Genomic DNA, 18,332 nt, shown 5'->3' on the forward strand with positions numbered 1-18,332 from the left:
TGGAGGAGAGATTTCCCTCTAATCAAGAGGACATCGACTGGCGTGGAATTCCGAGTTCGCCCAAGAAAAACAATACAGGGATAACTGTTTGCCTGGTTGGTGTGTGGAGTACTTTAGACAAAAGGGTGACTATCCGGCAGAAAAGTACAATCATAGCTCTGGATGTGCACATTTTGGGAGACGTGGGGGGGGGGGGGGGTTACCCCGTACGCATAACACAACCTCTTTATCATTCATGTCTACACCAAGTGAAGTAACCGTAGCAGGCAGTCGTCAGCATCGCGTCCCCTGCCCTAAAACACCCGAACTCGTTCATCTAACACGCGAACGCTTGATAGAGTGGGCAATCAGTAGCGTCCCCTGCCCTAAACACCTGAACTCCTCCATCCAACAAGTGAAGTCTTCCTGGGCAATCATCAGTGTCACCTACCCTAAAACAGCCGAACCACATATACAAGAAGAGGATATCTTACTTGCTCATCTCAAAGGAGCAATTGGCAGGGAACATCGACGGGAAAGCCAATTTAATTCTTCGTAATCAGGGCGATTGATCCCCAAATCACGTAATCTCGCAAGGGGTGCCTGGTTAGTATTATCAGTATTATAATCATCATCATTATTATCAATGTCATTTTTATCTTGAAAACCTCTGAACTTTAAATAGGCGACTAAAAGAACGATTAAGATACAAATATTGTATGTACATGATATTTGATGTCAACAAATCATAACGGAATTGACTAGATCAATTTGTATGTTAATGACATAATGAAAACGATAAGGTTTTTCTGAAGCAGGTCATACATGTTGATGCTGACCTCGAGATAAGCACAGTTTTTGTATCTCACAGGCGGCGTGGGTTGTATGCATCATGATCATACGGTGGAAGTAAAATTAGTAATTAATTTCAAATATTTCCTGGATGAAATATGTCTATCCTGCTCCATACGTGCGTTACGACTAGTGTAACAGTAGTTTAAGTCCCCCGGATAAAAGTTTGGTGCAGATTAGCCTACGGTTACGTTTCGACTCCTCATGAAAAAAATTGATCATACATGGGAGGGTACAAACGGGAGCAGGGGACCCGAAAAAAAAAAAAAAGAAAAAAAAATTAGTCGTACACATTCGCCGATAGGTGTCTCTACTAATTCTTCGACACCACGTTTTAATCAACGAGAGTCACAAATCAGACCAAGGCACAGGCCATTGAATCAAGTGTCAGCAGTAAGGGACCAAAACATTGTATAAGGGTTCAGGTAGAAGACGGAACAAGAAATCCAAAGACAAAGAGGCTGAAGATCTCTGTGGATTCCTTCTCCGTCTTCTTCCTTACCCTTCATGGACATTTTACAATCTTTTCACCTTACTGATCCTTGATTCAGTGGCATGTGGTCAGATGGAGATCAACAACTTCACCCCCGGCCCAACTGCCTATAGTCCCTTTAAAGTGCCAATACCGAGTACATCAAAGCACTGGTCGGTTTGAATCTTAGCTTCTTCTGCATTAGCTTTCGTCCTTCTCGACCATCCAAGAAGAGATGGGGATTGTATTGACCCGAATGAGGCCAGTGAAGTATACTTTTGTCACCAGATACATGCCTAATACTTCCCATTCAAACCCACAACCGACTTACCTTGTTCGTACACATCGATGAGTATATTTAAATACCCAGGGCATGTTATTCGAACAGCACGAAAATTGGGCTCCAACTCGACCAGGCCTGTACACATTGCTAAAGTAGGTCATCATTGAATGAATGTAGCACGCGGGGGATCCGTCATCGACTCCGCCACCTGATATATCGGCCCGCTTCCCGGCCACTCACCGAACAAGCCCCCGGTTTCCTCTCAAGGATTCCAAAGATACATATATATACCTCCTTCGACAGTCTTCTCTGAACATTTTTCGTTAATCAATTCGATTTTAGGTGTCATTTCTCGATTTCATCAGGTAGGTCGAATTTTAGTGATATTCCTATTTGGCAGTTCTTTCGATTGCCCCAAAGCGATTGATATAACATACGTGCATGTCAAAGGTATCTTACTTGACATTGTATCCTTTGATTGTTCTCCATAAGAAAACATATATAGATGAACATGGAATCCATTATATCTTATGATGACCAATTATGATTTTTGTCAGTGCTTTATCGTGTTGATATTGCCCAAATTGGAAGCACGCATGTTATAAAGTCGATCACAGATAAGCTTTTCTAGAAGAATCAAAGCGGACTCAGTCACTGTCGCCGAGGGGAACTTGCATGCCTTGTTTTACTACAGATAGGAAGAGTCCATTGAATGTGTTATTTGTAACGTAGGGGTAGTAAATGTGCATGTACTGACGCGGCCGAAATGTAACATCATCACTGTGCCAAAGCGAATGATTACCGGCGCCGGTTACGGGCCACAGTAGACTCGCCCGAATCATTTCTCACAGGAATTTGAGAAGGGGCGAAACGCACTCTTAAGACTCCTCAATTTCACCGTCACAAGACTGTGCTGGTTAATTGTTACGAGGATTTCTTCCCCACGTAATGTGGTATGAATATCCATTGAGGACTGTGCTTATCAAGGGAGGACATTTTCCTGGCCGATCGTAATAGATCTCCCCGAAAAACAAAAATATTACCCATGGTGGTAAAAACACCCCCACATCTAACTCTTTTTAGTTTCAAAAATTGTTAAATCACATTCTCCTACGATCGCCTTGCATGATAAGACAAGTTTTAAAAGGACACAGGAATATTTTCTGAAGACGTGATTTATTTATTTTTAGTTTGTGTGTTTAAATAACAACCTTACACGATGGCCTTTCAAGATAAGAAAAGCACGGCAATATTTTCTGGAAGCGTGCGGTGCACAATTTGTTTCTAATGCCAATTTTGATAGCTTTTTAAACTGTTATTCAGGTGTTTGCGTGATCATTCTCTGCCAAGTAGGCCATGATGATTTATGTAGCCAATAGTTCGTTCATTGATGACCAACTATCTGCTATTTTCAATGATTCTTTGTCGGTTAGTTGGTTTGGCACAAATCATCATTATTGTCATCCGTGTACACCAAACTGTGCTTGTAGTCACCTCGTTTGACACCAACACACATAGCATTGATGTAACATAAAAGTACCAAAGAAAAAGACTTGGCATTATCTCTTTCGGTTAAGCCCCTGGATTTAACGTCAAGCTACATATCATTTAACGCCAGCGTCAGTGACATATATAACTTGAACAAACGGGCCCAGAATGAGGTTGATACCTATTTGAACCATCAATTATAGAACTGGTCATCGCCCCTAAAAGGTTGTTGGCAAAATCCAAAAAGTGTTTTTCATTATGGGTATACATATGTATATGCACTACGAGTATATACACACCGGCAAAATTTCTCTGTGGTGCCGGTGTAACAATAACAAATGCCCCCTGGAAAAAGTGTCCGGCCCTATTGTAATCTGCAATGTGGTTCTATAGAGACCCTGACCGTCAATAGCTCAGAGATTGAAGCTCATAATAGAATCCTTTGTTTCCCGGGCATTCTATCCTTATTTTAAACTTCTACACCGGGACGGCGATGACGTGCGTCTTTTTTGTGGAAACGACCACCAATCAAACTAACGGGGTAACCCTTTCAGGTACTTGGTCAAATCTGTGAAGTGACCATGCAACCATTGGCACCAAATCGATTATAGGCCATCCCTACAACATCGATGACCGCTGCTGTTCAATATCAACCTGCGTCACAGCACTAAAATTTGTCAAATTGCCTATTTTATTACCGCAACCACCTACTTCTATCTCAATTCCATTATTCCAGAGCAATCAAGCTCCCGGTTAGTATGTTAAAGCACCTTTGTTAATAGCCACACCATTATTTCAATTTCTATCGAATGGACTGGATTCCTCGCATCAGTACGACTGGACCTAGGTCACTTTGGAAGGAATGTGACCCCGTTAGGTGAATGTTCTCAGGCCTTCTAGACGCATGAGAACAGACCATGACAGTATTAGAACGGAGCCATCTTAGCATGACAATTCACTACTCGCCGCCATACCATTAAAAACGGACAGTGCCCGATTCCAGTCTGAACAGAGGTTTGATGACGTTCTAGTCTAGCTATTTCAAGACGTTTGCCTAGCTTTGAAAAGGAGACTACATGTAGATAGCTTGGTCTGAACTGGGAAAATATCTGCTGACGACGGTGCATACCGATGGTAGAATAAAAGTGGTCCATCTCTCTTTACTGCCTCACAAACGGCAGGATATATCTTTTCTTCTCAGAGTATATTTATCTACATGAACTTCAGTAGTTTTAAGTAACTTAAAAGCGAGCGGCCTTAAAAATCCCTATACAGCCCTGCATGGCATCGGAATCCCCGAAACACTGAATCCGCCATATTTACTCATAGGCTATAGCCTATAGCTATAGACTTTAAAAAAATGCTTGTTGGGTTTGGACACACTCGTCTTAGGTGGCAACGTCCTGCCAGCCACATTGGAACTCTAAAAGACAAGTCGATCAACAAACACATTTCGCTTTGTGACACTATTCCTCTCCTTGAGCAGAAAGGACATCGGTGAACGAGCACTCGGCGGTGACCCACAAATGCAGGAAAGATCAATATTTGTGACAAAGCCTTGACGATATTTTCAACAAATCGCCGCTTCGCTTGGCTAAGCATCCTCATAGAATGATATAGGACTGCTCGATCTCAAAGAGTGAGCCATTGACAATAACATGTTCCACTCATTCACCTCATTGGGACACGATGTGAGATCTTGTAAGGTAAACATGTATGTTCTTCCCCGGCGAGGCATATTTATCTTTTGTCATGTAAAAGAGTGTTTTGCAAAAGAATGCTTTGCATGTTTCAGTAGAATCACTATCAGTGTTGAGACGTGCTACACTGACCCTTTAAAAATCTACATTGGCGTGCATTGTGAAGAATGGAGGGGGTGGGGTGCAAACAATGGTCTAACGCGTCACCACACTTGCTACAAACGACAATGCCACGGTGATAAATCACGTGATTTGACGTCATCACGTCACCTCATCAGCTTTCGAGGCGTTTTCGTAACCAGTACCACCCCGTCGATTTAACTCGGCCATAAAAGGTATCTGCCGGCCGTATGGTCGGTAACAAACTAACCGGGCCCATGACCAGATCACGTTCTCACAACAATTATGAGAATTTCGTACCGGGTTCAATCAACGACACTAATAGTAAGTCGTTAGCAAAAATTACAAAGCTTATATGCCTTATTACCTTTGATATACAGGTCGCAGTAAATTACTGGCCGTACTTGGCAATCACTAATCAGGAGGATATGTCGTTGGCCTGAGGGCGAACCGAGCATGGATTTTTTACGAGGCCGGATGAATGAGTTAAAGGATAGCTCCTGGAATAAATCGCTATAGCGATAATCGGGAAAACTAACGCACCTGCATATTCCGTATATCATTATTATTCCAATATAGGACTGTATATCGCTCAAAAATTTGCGTTTGTACCAATAAAGGTGTTTTAAATCCACCAAACACAGAGTTTATGGAGGGCGCCATTTTCTCACTTTTTTCGCGATCTCTCCTCCAAAACCGGAGAATCGTGACGTCACGTGTGCAATTCACATTGTCAGTATTGTCACAATAGCAGTCAGCCGATTGATATTTTGAGATCGTGTTATTGTATTGTTATCAAGGGGGCTTCAGTCTCAGATGATGAAAGCTACGTTGACAGCAGTGACACTTCGATGAGCAGCGGGAGTTATGAAGATTTGGATGTAGGGGGAAATGTTGGTGTACAGGGCTACCAGTTTGAGCCGGAATATGAAGAGAGGGGGAGATTGACGGCAATGACGCTATGGCTCAAGCTATTGAAGATGCAGCTGGACCCGATGTTGATGGCCAAAATGAGGACTATGCACCGAGGCATTTTGCATTCAAGCAATCCATATATTACGCGAATGTCCAAGTAAAACGAAATTAGAATGATTTAATTGCGTGAAATCTTGAGACATGCGAGAGAGATCGCGAAGAAACGGATATTGACATGGATTCACACACTGCGCACGCGCGAAAAGCGGTGACAAGCCCACAATATGAACGATCGGTGCTTCGGAATTTCAGCCAATCACTGCCATTGCACACACCGCGTCATCACCGAGGGAAATTTGACTCAAAATGGCGCTGTCCATGTCAGTAAAATAGGGACTATTAATATCAATTTTTCTCCCTGAACTATAATATTTCTTCCACTTTCAAAAGGTTTGTGGTAAAGAGGAATACTCATTTAATATATTTCCATTGGTTTCGTTCAAAAAGGCTGCCAACGATTTATTCCAGGAGCTATCCTTTAAGATTCCTAGTGTAATTGAACTATAACTATACGGTGCAACACTATACTCACTGATATGCCTTACTAGGGTACATGGTCATGTTGATACAAATATGTTAGTAGTCAAAAGTGATAGCTTCATCGGACGCACTACGAAATTGTAAACAATATATTTTCTCCTTACATGACTGTATCATTTTCGTGATGATTTATCGAAGGTGGCATCTTTGGGTCATACTTCCTTCCGACTTCAATAACTCTATCTCACAAAATATTTATGATTGGAATTCTGTCAATCTGATAGTGTAATATCACGCCACGAACACAACCAAAAACGTCACACCGGTGCTTCCCTTCGTCAGAAGACGTACCGCAAGAGGACCATTCACGAGGGGATGAGTGTAGCGAAAATATCAAGGATGCCGAAACTCTTGTCGGCATAAATCCTTTGAACAGAAGAAATGTGACAATGCAATGCAGAGCCACAATGTTCATACATACATGTCAGTACGTTAATCTTATACTGGTACTTATCATCAAGTATGGACTAATCTACACTTGCTATACTACACACGTAACAATTATCAACTCACCGACGCAAAAAAAGCATTCAACAAGCAACTTGAATTTTTTTTCATATATATGTTTACCCAAACGTCCGACAGAAGGCTTCCTTGCAAACTTGAACTATCGTTTAAGGACGTACTTCTTTGGCGCCCGACATAATATATCATGTCCTTAAGGTGCAAATCTTAAAAACTTGAGGTGAACCATGTTGACCTGGACGCTTTCTTGGCAAGATTTTCACACAGTTTGTACCAGAAATACTAATTACATTGTAAAAGTGGGATTTAAGTATGCGGCATACACTTTTGTCCTCACTGACCTCCGAACAGGGTAGGAAGATGTACACGTACATGCATGTTCAAAAGTTTTCAACCCGGTGTAGCAGTTTGTATATGGTGACGGATTAAGGTATCATGATTCCATTTGTTAGAGACCGATGACCTTCAATACCTCAGCTACTAAAATGGCATAATAGAAACATATGTCCCAGACTCTCTACCTTAGGACTTTACCAACTGTTACACCCTTGTGTCAAGACCACAGTTGTATAAATCCAAGGAAGGAAAGGTTGTACGAAGTCACAGACCGTTATGGTGAGCGTCTCTATCCAACATTTCCTGAAAAATCACAAGACGGTTGTGTGTCGCTTGATATACTCATGGTTGTACTACATATCCCAAAGGCGGGGACTAAACTTTCATTCCTGTCCAAATGGTTGCAACGTCTCGGCGTGATCGCAGATCGGAACTCTGATCTCAACATGTATTCAATAGGCCTACATACTCGCCTGCAGCAATTTATGGTCATGTATGACGATGTCCATTTACTTTCTGGCAAATAGGTTTTTTAATAACAAGCGATGATGAGTCCTATTATTTGGCGTTTTTGTCCTCTATTACTACGATGTTCATGTTGATGGTGAAATTAGCGTCAATAGTCAATTGAAATAGGATGTCAACTTGATGAGCTCTGGTGACATTTTTGCAAAAAAACATCGATAAATAGTGGATTTCTGATAAATCGATGAACGTCAAGATGAATGAATAGTACATGTATATACATTGTACATTTAAATACACTTTTAATCAAAAAATCGCAATTTTAAAGCCTTCCTCGATCGGTTTCCTTTAATTTAATTTTTCGACTTTCTTATCTTAGCCTTGCAGACATGGATAAAGTCTTCCTCGACCACCTCCGGGAGGGCATGCGAATTGACGGCCAGGACGACCAGGGCGAGAGCATTCTAGACTTCCAAGAACTTCTGGTACATATTCAAAATCAAAATACATGTAGCTTATGATAATATTTCCATATTACCGTGTAATTCCCCCGATTAGAATAGCATTAGTGTGCACAATTTATTCGTTTTGCAGCACGACAATTGGATACAGAGTTATGTTTGATACTGTAGCCGTAGAGGTATGTGGTATATCGTCACCTTCATAAAACAATTTTCTCAAAAGTAGAAAATATGACTTTATCAATTATTTTATGAGGATGACGATGTCGATATGTCAACCTACTGAGAGTAATTTAATGTATGTGTACCGGTATGTCCATTATCAATATGTACAATGTATAGTTATATTGACTGTTGGAGACGTTATTGTAAGAAGATTGCCTCTGCTAATGTACAGTTTCGAAATAGAGAGAAAGAGTAACAAAAAATTAACGTTTTTTGTATTGTAGACTAACGCAACCACAGCACAGCCCAAAATTTTTTTTTCATACAGCGCATGTCGTTGATAACAACCTAACCCCTAGATGACCGAATTAGAATGCACCACTGCTGCCTTATTTGAACACCACTGCGCTGGAGGTAACGCCTACGCATTGAGAGATGACCTGAAGGAGAGCGAGGCAACTTCCGGTCATATAATCCAGTGAGAATGTGTACATTCTGCATCACCGCAGAAACGAGCCATCCAAAGGGCGTATTTAGGGGAACTTCCTGTCAATTTTGCTAAACCATGCCTTTGCCATGAACGCTTCTTCCGAAAAGTACACGGAGGGTAAAACACATTTATTATAAGCAAAGCTATTAGTCTTGTAAAACGTTAATTACTTCTAGAAAAGGCTTGCATAACGTCGCTTCGTCTCTTGGATTTCCAATGACTACGATGAAGGCATGGTACATGTAGATGGTACTGCCATCTCCGGGTAGTGGTGCTCACACGATCTCTCTAGATATCGTTGTGACCATTCGAGATACGTTTTCTATCAACGTTATGTTTTGTAACTCTCAATTCTGAAATGTCGACCACGACGAATAAGGCAAAACTGTGCTGCAAATAAAAAGCCGGTGTTGTAAACATAAAATCTTAAAGATGGCCGTCTTTGCGCATGCGTATTTCTACCTTCCTGTCGCGGTGGTGCTCAAAATGGCGACACTGTGTTGTGGTTGTGTTTCAGTTCTCAAAGCTGCTGAGGTTAAGAATAGCATTCTCCATTTTACGATTGCAGTCCTCTAGTCGAGCTGACCACCATCAGGTGTTGAGGAAAATCGCAAAACTTGATGTAGGCTGCGAGGTGAGTAACAAAGGCGTTCTCCACAAAGCTTTTCTGACATGCTCTCCTTTTACATTTAGTGCATCTTGACTGCCAGTGCTTTTGGATCTCATCGATACTGTAAAGGGAGTATAAAACCACGAAAGTCAGGATGCTTTAGTTTGTGGCAATGCTGACCTTGTCCTACTTTTGCATCTACACTATCGGGCTAATGGTGATAGGTTTGTTGAGCAAGGAGGTAGACACAGGATTTCTACCATTCGCCAACATCGAATTACATCTTTCGTGTCATTAGGTCCTTCTTCCTTGTAAATGTAATGCATCCATTACTATTTCGATCTTCAGAACCTGAGCCATGACTTTGACGCCAAGGCTGTCCAGTTGGTCAACTCCAAGGAGAACGCGGACCAAGACATCGTAACTATGACCAACCAACTCATAGACGAGGATAACAACAACGTCGTCCTCGGCTATACCGTAAGCTCAAAACCTCCCTTATCCTCGGCCCTTATAGAAATAAAGGTTTTGGCCTCTGAAAAAGTTTCAAATGTGTTTCAGCCATTTCAAATATACACCCAGTAGAGGTTTCGTGTGTAAGATGAAAACCCCCAATTGGTTTTGAGATTGTGGAAACCACTATGGTTTTCCAATTCCCTGAAGCACCTCTACGAGGTACATATTTGTTTTCGCCAAAAACCATTGAAGTTTTTTAAAGTCTGAAAAGTCTTCATTTTTTAGGAGAATGCGGTCACAGCATATGGAATCGACTGCGGCCCTTACCTGAAGTTTCTGGGGAAAAAAATCCATGATTAGATCACCATTCGCAAATGCTTCTCATTTCATCGTTTCTTCTACCTGCTATACAATTGATCGCCTGACCCATCGGGTCCTCTTTCGAAAAGTCCTGAAGTAGGCTTCCAAAACATCTCCCTATAAAAGCTTAACGGCTCTGAAGCAGGCTTTCAAATCATTTTCCTAAAGCTAAACATTGTTGACGAACATAACCAATAACTGGCCAAGTTAGGTCGCAATGCCATCTCTTGCCTTACCAACAGCTGAAGCATAGGCGCGTAGATAACTTAGAATCAATTCTGTTCAGACACCATTTGTTTAATTGACAAAATATCGCTATCAACTTGCAGAAGAACATCCACTTGATGAAAGGGGCCTGGGCGTACGTCCTTCGACTTGATGAGTGTATGAGGGTGCACCTTAGAAATGCAGCCAACTACCACCAGGTAAACTACAAATTCACAATTATCCATGAGAGTTCAAGAGTCAGTGATACTTTTCAGTGTCCCAACACTCAAGTTGCAATATTCTGTTTACGCCAAAACTGCAACGAAGTGCGCTTTGATGGAAAGTTTTTGATCGACACGTCGAACATTTTTTTCTTTGCTGTGCTTGCAATTAAATGATCTTTGCCTCATCCACCCTCTCCTCTCGTTCCAGTTCTTCTACGAGATCGAGGAGTATGTTAGGTCGATGGACCACTGCCTGCCCAAACTCATTTCCATCGTGGAGAGTGAGAGACCCGACGCCAAACTTGAGGACGGCCAAAAACTGCTACAGAGGACAAAGGTAAAGGTTTCTCCTCAGTTGACGTAAGTGTTATATCTCTTTCCTCCGACATTGTTCGTTGCCTCTGGGAACGGCAGCGGGACACAGGAATTCCGCAAAATAGTTGCTAACTTGAAGCTGGCGTTTGTTATTTTCATTGGAAAAATCGAAAGTAATCCGAGAATTTAAGTCATAGATTTGTCTTAAATTCTGTTTTCAGAATGTAGTTTTCGCGATTTACTTCTTCCAAGGTAAGGTGATGGAGGTGTATGAACGTAGCCGGACGATCCTCCCAGTCTACAAGAGGACGGATAGTAGTGCTGATGGCATACCCGTCATGGCGCTCTGCGCTTACAAAAATAAACAGGTATACACCTTGAAATCCTTTCTGAGGCCATGATTATATAGACTTCACGTTGTCGCCTTATGTTTTACTTGTCACGAGTAAACTGACCTTGGCTTAAAACACGATGTCAGGGTGAAAAGTGACATTGTGAATCATATAAAGCCCGCTCTTGAGAAGTGACTGCATGTAGTTCGTTCTTCGTGTCACGCATGAAAAGTGAACAGTGACGCGTTACATGTAAAAAGGTGAACTATATGTGGTCACGGCCGTAGACGTCGATGATCTGGGCCCGTTGTTCAAAACATGTTTGTTTACTAACGCTGGCGTTAACTTAACTTAGCACTTATAATGAGAGAGATAACGATAGGTCAGGCGTCTGGGAAGTTAGTGCACTCAGAGTAAAGAAATTTCGCTGTAATGTTCGAAATAGTGCCGATATATGTAATATTTGTTTCTTCTAAAGTGTCATCAGAAAATTCTGTAGAGCCAGCCTTATCTAGGCACACTACATACAGTGCCAATATAAGAGTGTATGTTTATTTTCACACTGCAGATTGAGTTCAAACAAGGTGACGACCTGTCCCTGCTAAAGAATAAGGACATCCAGCTGTGGACAGTGAAGAACGCAACAGGCCAGACAGGGGATGTTCCCTCCCCCATTGTGCTCATCCCTGGGCCAGATATCAAGGCGCTGAACGAAGCGTTCGAGTAAGTCCATTTCGTGGGATCTAAATCGAAGGCTTTTCTTATAATGCAAGCGTTAGCATTTGGGCTTGCTAATTACCATTTGTCTTATCTTTCCACATTCGCAACTTCGACTCGGTTCTCCTGACTTGCACAAATCCGCCATCCATGGCATAAAGAGATCACTGCGAAAGATAAAGCCGCTGTAGAGGCATTCAAACTTTGTCACACCCACTTTCTCAGAATAGAAGAACTAGACGTTTTCTTTGCTTCGTGATAGATGTGATGAAGTTATTACGTATTTGTAACTTGCAGGCTCCAGGTTAAACTACTCGGGCACTGGGTGAGCGCCGTCAAGATCCTAGGAAAGTACATCTTACTATATTTAGTAAAGATGTTCAGCTACTGGAAAGAACAAAAGGTGAGCATACAGTCATGAAAGTCCTGATTTAAAACGAGTTCTACGTTCAACTTTTGAAGAAGAAAAAATGTTATGTCTATTGCCCTGTTCACAGATGCGCTTCTCTGTAATGTCAATCTAGTCCAAAATGAGGAGGGCCCCATGTGCCCCTCTTGCTATAGGATTATCACCTCTACCATGCAGCAATCTTCTCAGTCTTTATCACTTCTTGCTATCATTACAGAATGATGTTTTGAAGTGCCTTCCCTCATCACAAAAGGAAGAGATCAAGAGGCTGGTTGGAAATGCCAAGGAAACCTTTCTTAGCATCTGGGCAAAATGCCCCGGATATACACGGATGCAGGACGATGGTGTCTACGTCACGAAACTTTTCCTGGAAGTCGGGGACGGAAGAAGTAGGTTTTGATTGAGAAGGTCCAAAACGCTTTAGGAAAAAAATGTTTGAAAGGGTCATAAGGGTCTCGGGTAGATTGACAGTTACTATTAGGTACATCTCAAGTTTATATGCGTTGCCATTTTTGTCGAGCAAGGGCCTGAATTGGTAAGGGTACTCTCTTAGACACTAACCACCTTTGCCTTTCTTTCCACAAGAATTCCTCTTTGTAATGTTGCTGTGAATAAATTTTTAAAAATGCCATTCGAATTACAGTTGCAGCGGACGACGCGCAGGTGACTGAAATAGCCGAGATAACCAGGACTATGAATGACCTGGTGACCACGTATAGAGAACTGCTGGACAAATGGCGCCGGTTTGCTATGATGGTACAGATGGGCAAGATGCCGGAGCAGCTTCTGATGGTCAAAGGATGGGAAGACTACCAATTAGTTAATTTCGATGATCTCATGGAGTAAGTGTTGACAAAAATGAATCCATGCATACTGTGCAGCAGGTACTGGTAATTGAGAGGTTTAACCGTAACCACAAGGTCGAACCTTTTCCCTTTTGTATTTGTCGTCACTGTATTTGTCTTCTCGTTGCGACTTCGAGAACTGGTCCTTTCGTTGTTTTATCTGCCTGGAACATGGACCAAATGATCAAAAGTTCGGAAATATCCTTCTCGATCGGGCAGAGCGTAGGAGGGAGATAATCATTAACAGCTAGGAACAGTGCATCCCAGACTTACTCGGCTTCCATGTAGGGTATTCCTGGCAGGTTAGAGGACCTCACTGAATCGTGCATTCCTAGCACTAGAACTTAGGTTGCCTGTTTGTCGGCAACTGCTCTCTACAGTTAAAACCAACCTTTTTTTTCAGGAAATGGCAGAAGTACATGTTGGACGGTGACTCCTCTTGGTGGGATGAGTTCAGTGAGTGGATGAAGGAGTGGGAGGAGTATCTGCGGCTCGGCGGAGGCGACGCGGAGGAGGAACTGGTTATGCAGACCGTCAGCACCGTGGAGGCAGTCGCGCCGGGGGTCACTGTCGGAGTTAGCGAGGAGACAGTAAGTTCGGGCTCTGGCATGTCTGATCCGTTGCTCTGTTCGAGTTGATGCCTATCTGGTTGATAAAGACCGGCCTAATAAAGTCACAGGAATCGACTTAGGGAGTTTTGATTATGATTGTGTTGAGGCATTTGGCCTATTCTTTGCATGAATCAATAGTATGTTATACATTTTTGATGGTCTAGATTCACCATTAATTGGTACTTTCTTAAAATATTGCAGGAGACTGCAGAGTCTGAAGCAGTAACACGCTCAGAATCCGAGACTCAGACAAAGATGGTTATTATTGGTGCGGTTGATCCATCGTCCGGCGACCACTTAAACTTCGAGATAGCCGTCGGGAAAGGGATCATCAACATGGAAAAAGGCGAATACTGCAACACCAAGACCGGCGAGACGAAGCCTCTAGGTCAAGCAATGGCTGAGGGACAGGTCTTGGTGGAGATCCAGAATGTCCAAAAGAGCGTGGAGAAGACGACATCATACGGGATCATAACAATCAAGACATCCAAGGAGACGCGACCGTACAAGATACTAAACGTTGTCAATACGGATACAGACGCTAAGATGTCCGTCCCGGATGCGGAGAAAGCTGGCATCTTGAATATCAGCAAGCAGACCTTCCGGGACAAAGAAGAAAATGAGACCATGTCGATTGCTGATGCCATTGAGGTCGGTTTGATTGAGGTAGAATATGAACAGATGGACGATGTCCCGGAGCCCGAGATGAAGATTCAGACGTATGCAGTCCACGGCGTCATTGACCGCAAGCGCAACCGGAAGATCTCGTACAACGAGGCGGTCTCCCACGGGATCGTCGACCCTGACGAGAGCCTTTACTTTGACAGCATCACCAAGGAGAAACTCTTCCTCGGGGACGCAATCACCAAGGGATTCATCAAAGCTAGAAAGGTAGATTCGAATGAAAAGAATATGCTTGAGTTAGAGCCAAAAGACGCCAAGGTTGCTGCTAATATCCAAAAGATGAAAACCAGAATGAAAATGATGTCGGCTCTCAAGGGCATATCCAAGTAAATTTGACTGCCCGCTAATTTTGATCCATTTTAAGATAAAAACGTAAGCTACACCACAGCAAAAATGTTCAATTCAGTTCGACAAACGTACTGGTTCATCAGACTGGTCACACACTCCGGGCCATAGCTGCAATTCTAAAACACCTCAGTTGCAGCACAGCACTGTTTACAGTGTAAAAAGCACTGTGCCTCGATTTCGTGGTTATGGTCAGGCAATCATTATTGAAAATTTTTATCGTGTGGCATCATACGTCATTCTGCGATGTGCGTTCAACTGTTTACTAATATCTAATAAGAATGTGACTCCATCCCGCATGTGCATGGTGCATATATTGTATTGTTTTCTCTAACCAAGGCAATGGGTAATGCATGTGATAATGCGCACAATGGTTAATATGATTTCCCCGTGCGTGGAAACCAACCACCAGAAGATATCAAGACACGGCGCCGTGGGTTTTTTCCAGAAGTGATCTTCTGATTGGTTTAAGTCATGGCTCCTTCACCGAATCTTCATCCGCGTTTGCCTCCGGACTGTTATTTTACACCACAAACCAGTGTGAGATTGAGGAGCAAGAACAGCGCTGCAAACACGTTCGCGAGGGTTCGATTCCCTGAAGAAAATCGTTCTTTATTCGAGAACAGGGAGTGTCGTGGCGATTCGTAATGCATACACATCACAATGGCGATTCAAATTATACTCCGGTTACGGGCTACAATAGACTCGCTGGAATCCTTTGTTGAGACTTAAGGAACTGAAAGGATTGCCCCTGACCACTTAAAAATCTTCTAACAAAAGATTCGGGTGAATCTATTGTGCCGAGTAAACGGTATTATAATAGGGAACCCTTTTCGCAAATCCCCTGAATCAAAACGAACGCCCATATCCCATTGTTCGAGGTCCTGATCACGAGGTCGAACAATGAGACAGGCAATCGCGTGGCGTTTCGGGGATTTGCGAAAACTCACTTTTAATCTAAATCACCATGTTGATTACCGATACTTGAAGGGGTGGTACATAACTGTAGCATGCACTTCTTATCTGATAACTTTGTGTATATTGTAAAAAGCTGAATTTGTATTCGATTTGCATGATAAAATCCTCCTTTTGCTGAAAGAGGAGAGCATTTAGCATAATTTGTATCACTGAAAAGTTGCTTGTAGCATAATATTCCCGGATGGAGACCTGGAACAACTGTACACAATACATGTATGTAGCACAGGATAATGATAAACAATGTAAAATTAACCTATAGTGTATAATGCCTAACAGTGATCGTTTCTAGAATCATAACAGTACTAATTTTTACGTTTTCTTCTTATATTTCATATATTGCGAGTATAGATCCTGATGTAAACTAGTGTGTTTTCTACTGGCAGAATAAATGAATGCTTATTTTGTGATATACTAGATGCTTTGTGTGCGTGTTCATGTGTACATAGATGGTAACCTACCGAGCTCAACCACTGTGTGTAAGCGTTCCGGACGATACACACAAGAAGACGAGTCCATTGTCAAGTTCTTTGTTATGCAGGGTATTTCAATACCACTCGGGCAAGTGTTATTTCCGCTATACAGTACTGGCGGCATTGAAATGTGCACTTGCTCACCCTAAAATAACGAAGGACGTGGGCAATGGACTGTCCTTTCTGTATTGGGTAAGAGGTGACGCGCTTGTCCACAGTGCGAATACCAAATGCACCAAAGCCCAGTCGAGGTCGGCGCCGCCATTTCCCTCACTTGGCTTTGTCACGTGGTCGCCGCTCTTGCACGCTTTTGATTGGCTTACTTCGGTGATGGATTGGACATGGTGAAAAGTGGGGACGAAGGTTAGTGCGTAGACCTGGTACGTACAATAAATATTATGTAAATGACAAATAAAAGATGGCCTAACATGCGTAACTCATATCTAATATTGCAAATATGTAGAATTGGTACGTGTAGGCTGTAAGTCGTGTAGTTAACCTTTGCACATGTCTCCTCACAAATCTTATATCAAAAAATGTCAAAATTCGCCAATGATATTTCACTAGTGTTCGAGCCGGGTGTTCGAGCAACATCATAATTCGACTTCCTTGTGTATAACATCTTGACCCTCAAGCTTTGACCACCTCCGCCGACCCGGACTCCTCCGTAATACCAAGGAGGTAACTAACGGACGGAGTACCTCTGATGATTCAGAATGTGTGTATAACTGCTTTTCTATATTCCTGGACCACAAGTTATTACGAACGGCGACTCCTTTTGTGTACACATTGTCAATATAACACAATGGGTGATATGAATAAAGACTAGCGAATGCTTTTACTTCAATTTTGTACAGAAAGGCCTAGTGTAAATGTACGTGAAGTTTTAGAAAAAAGCATTTGCTCGTCTTTATTCATAATACCCAATATTATGGAGACATAGTCCAGAATTATACGGCGTTGACTAACTGTCATACCTGTTCTTTAATTTCAGGTGGACAACGACGCTGACCACAAAAACCTGCACTTTTAGGAAGACGCGACTCTTCCGATTGCGGAAGGTACAAACTGCTGCTGTTTTGATTCAGAAGAAAGGAATAACGCTCTCCACGTGTCATTATGATCGTGTACTATTACATTACGATTGATAAAGTGTTTCAAAAGCCACGCGCTTGCCAGTACATGGATAGTTTTTTTCCATCCGGGAATCGGAACCATGGTGTTTTTTTCGGACAGTATATCTTGCCGCAAATGTACCTGGAATCAATTTAGGCGAACTTGTTAGTTGCAAAACGGAAGAAGTCGTACTTTGGCAAGCAGAAAAGATGTAGAACTGCAACGTTTTGGGTTGTTTGGTGTGATACTATTTATTCAAGCGATTCAAATTGAAACTATGGCTCGTTGTCGAACGTTATATTACTTCAGTATTTCAGTTAAATCTAACTGTAACCGATTCTGTATTGTTTTCACATTAGGATTAGATTTTTAAAAGTACAGCACTTTGATGTGGAATGTAGATTATTAGTAGCCTGACACAGACACTGATGACTGTACATGAGAAGATTGATAAATTTTAAAACATGTAAACCGAAAATACGCCGTTAATGTTCCCCCATTGGGATGGTGTAGTGTAGAGCATTTGAAACTCACACCACCACTCAATTCTGAATTGTTGGTCATAATATACTTTTTAATTTATAGTCCACGGCTGGAGTCGGGAACAACTTACTATATTAACATTCCACTTTATTTGATACAGTTATCGCCAGTAAATAAAACACCGTTTTCATTATTTGATATCAAGATATAATCGTTTTATTACTACATTACATTACATGTATACACGTATATTCATTGCACCTGTGTTTTTCTCACGCGTGGGCGTTTGAAGAAAAGGGTCTGTCCAATCACTTTAATTGCTCGTTACAAATCATAAAAGAATTACTTCTCAGAGTGCTTGTCACTGGTGCAGGGTCGC

The 18,332-nt window shown here is 42.1% G+C and overlaps 1 protein-coding gene across 4 annotated transcripts; it reads left to right on the plus strand.

Annotated features, from left to right (window-relative positions):
- Window positions 1–1,798: 1,798 nt before the first annotated feature.
- On the plus strand, window positions 1,799–18,151 carry LOC135494548 (uncharacterized). 4 transcript variants are annotated; one of them, XM_064782634.1, is made up of 14 exons: window positions 1,799–1,951; window positions 8,055–8,160; window positions 9,309–9,425; window positions 9,750–9,881; window positions 10,547–10,642; window positions 10,857–10,985; window positions 11,185–11,331; window positions 11,864–12,018; window positions 12,310–12,415; window positions 12,639–12,810; window positions 13,065–13,263; window positions 13,670–13,856; window positions 14,079–14,768; window positions 17,349–18,151. In XM_064782634.1, exons 2-14 carry the CDS (start codon window positions 8,065–8,067, stop codon window positions 17,385–17,387), a joined length of 2,265 nt encoding a protein of 754 aa, XP_064638704.1. In that variant the 5' UTR covers window positions 1,799–1,951; window positions 8,055–8,064; the 3' UTR covers window positions 17,388–18,151. The 4 variants fall into 4 exon arrangements, with proteins under 4 accessions (XP_064638704.1, XP_064638706.1, XP_064638705.1 ...); XM_064782636.1 differs by having other exon boundaries at window positions 1,800–1,951; window positions 9,360–9,425; XM_064782635.1 differs by having other exon boundaries at window positions 1,802–1,951; window positions 8,063–8,160.
- Window positions 18,152–18,332: the final 181 nt, after the last annotated feature.

Source organism: Lineus longissimus, chromosome 10, assembly GCF_910592395.1.
Source record: "Lineus longissimus chromosome 10, tnLinLong1.2, whole genome shotgun sequence".
In the NCBI taxonomy this organism is placed as follows: Eukaryota; Metazoa; Nemertea; class Pilidiophora; order Heteronemertea; family Lineidae; genus Lineus; species Lineus longissimus.

What these genes read in the sequence shown, in the direction of transcription:
- LOC135494548 (XM_064782634.1), top strand. Translation starts at nt 8,065, where the DNA reads ATGGATAAAGTCTTCCTCGACCACCTCCGGGAGGGCATGCGAATTGAC. An exon ending in ACGTCGTCCTCGGCTATACC is followed by an intron (nt 9,882 to 10,546) that starts GTAAGCTCAAAA and finishes ATCAACTTGCAG; the next exon opens with AAGAACATCCACTTGATGAA. An exon ending in GCGCTTACAAAAATAAACAG is followed by an intron (nt 11,332 to 11,863) that starts GTATACACCTTG and finishes TTCACACTGCAG; the next exon opens with ATTGAGTTCAAACAAGGTGA.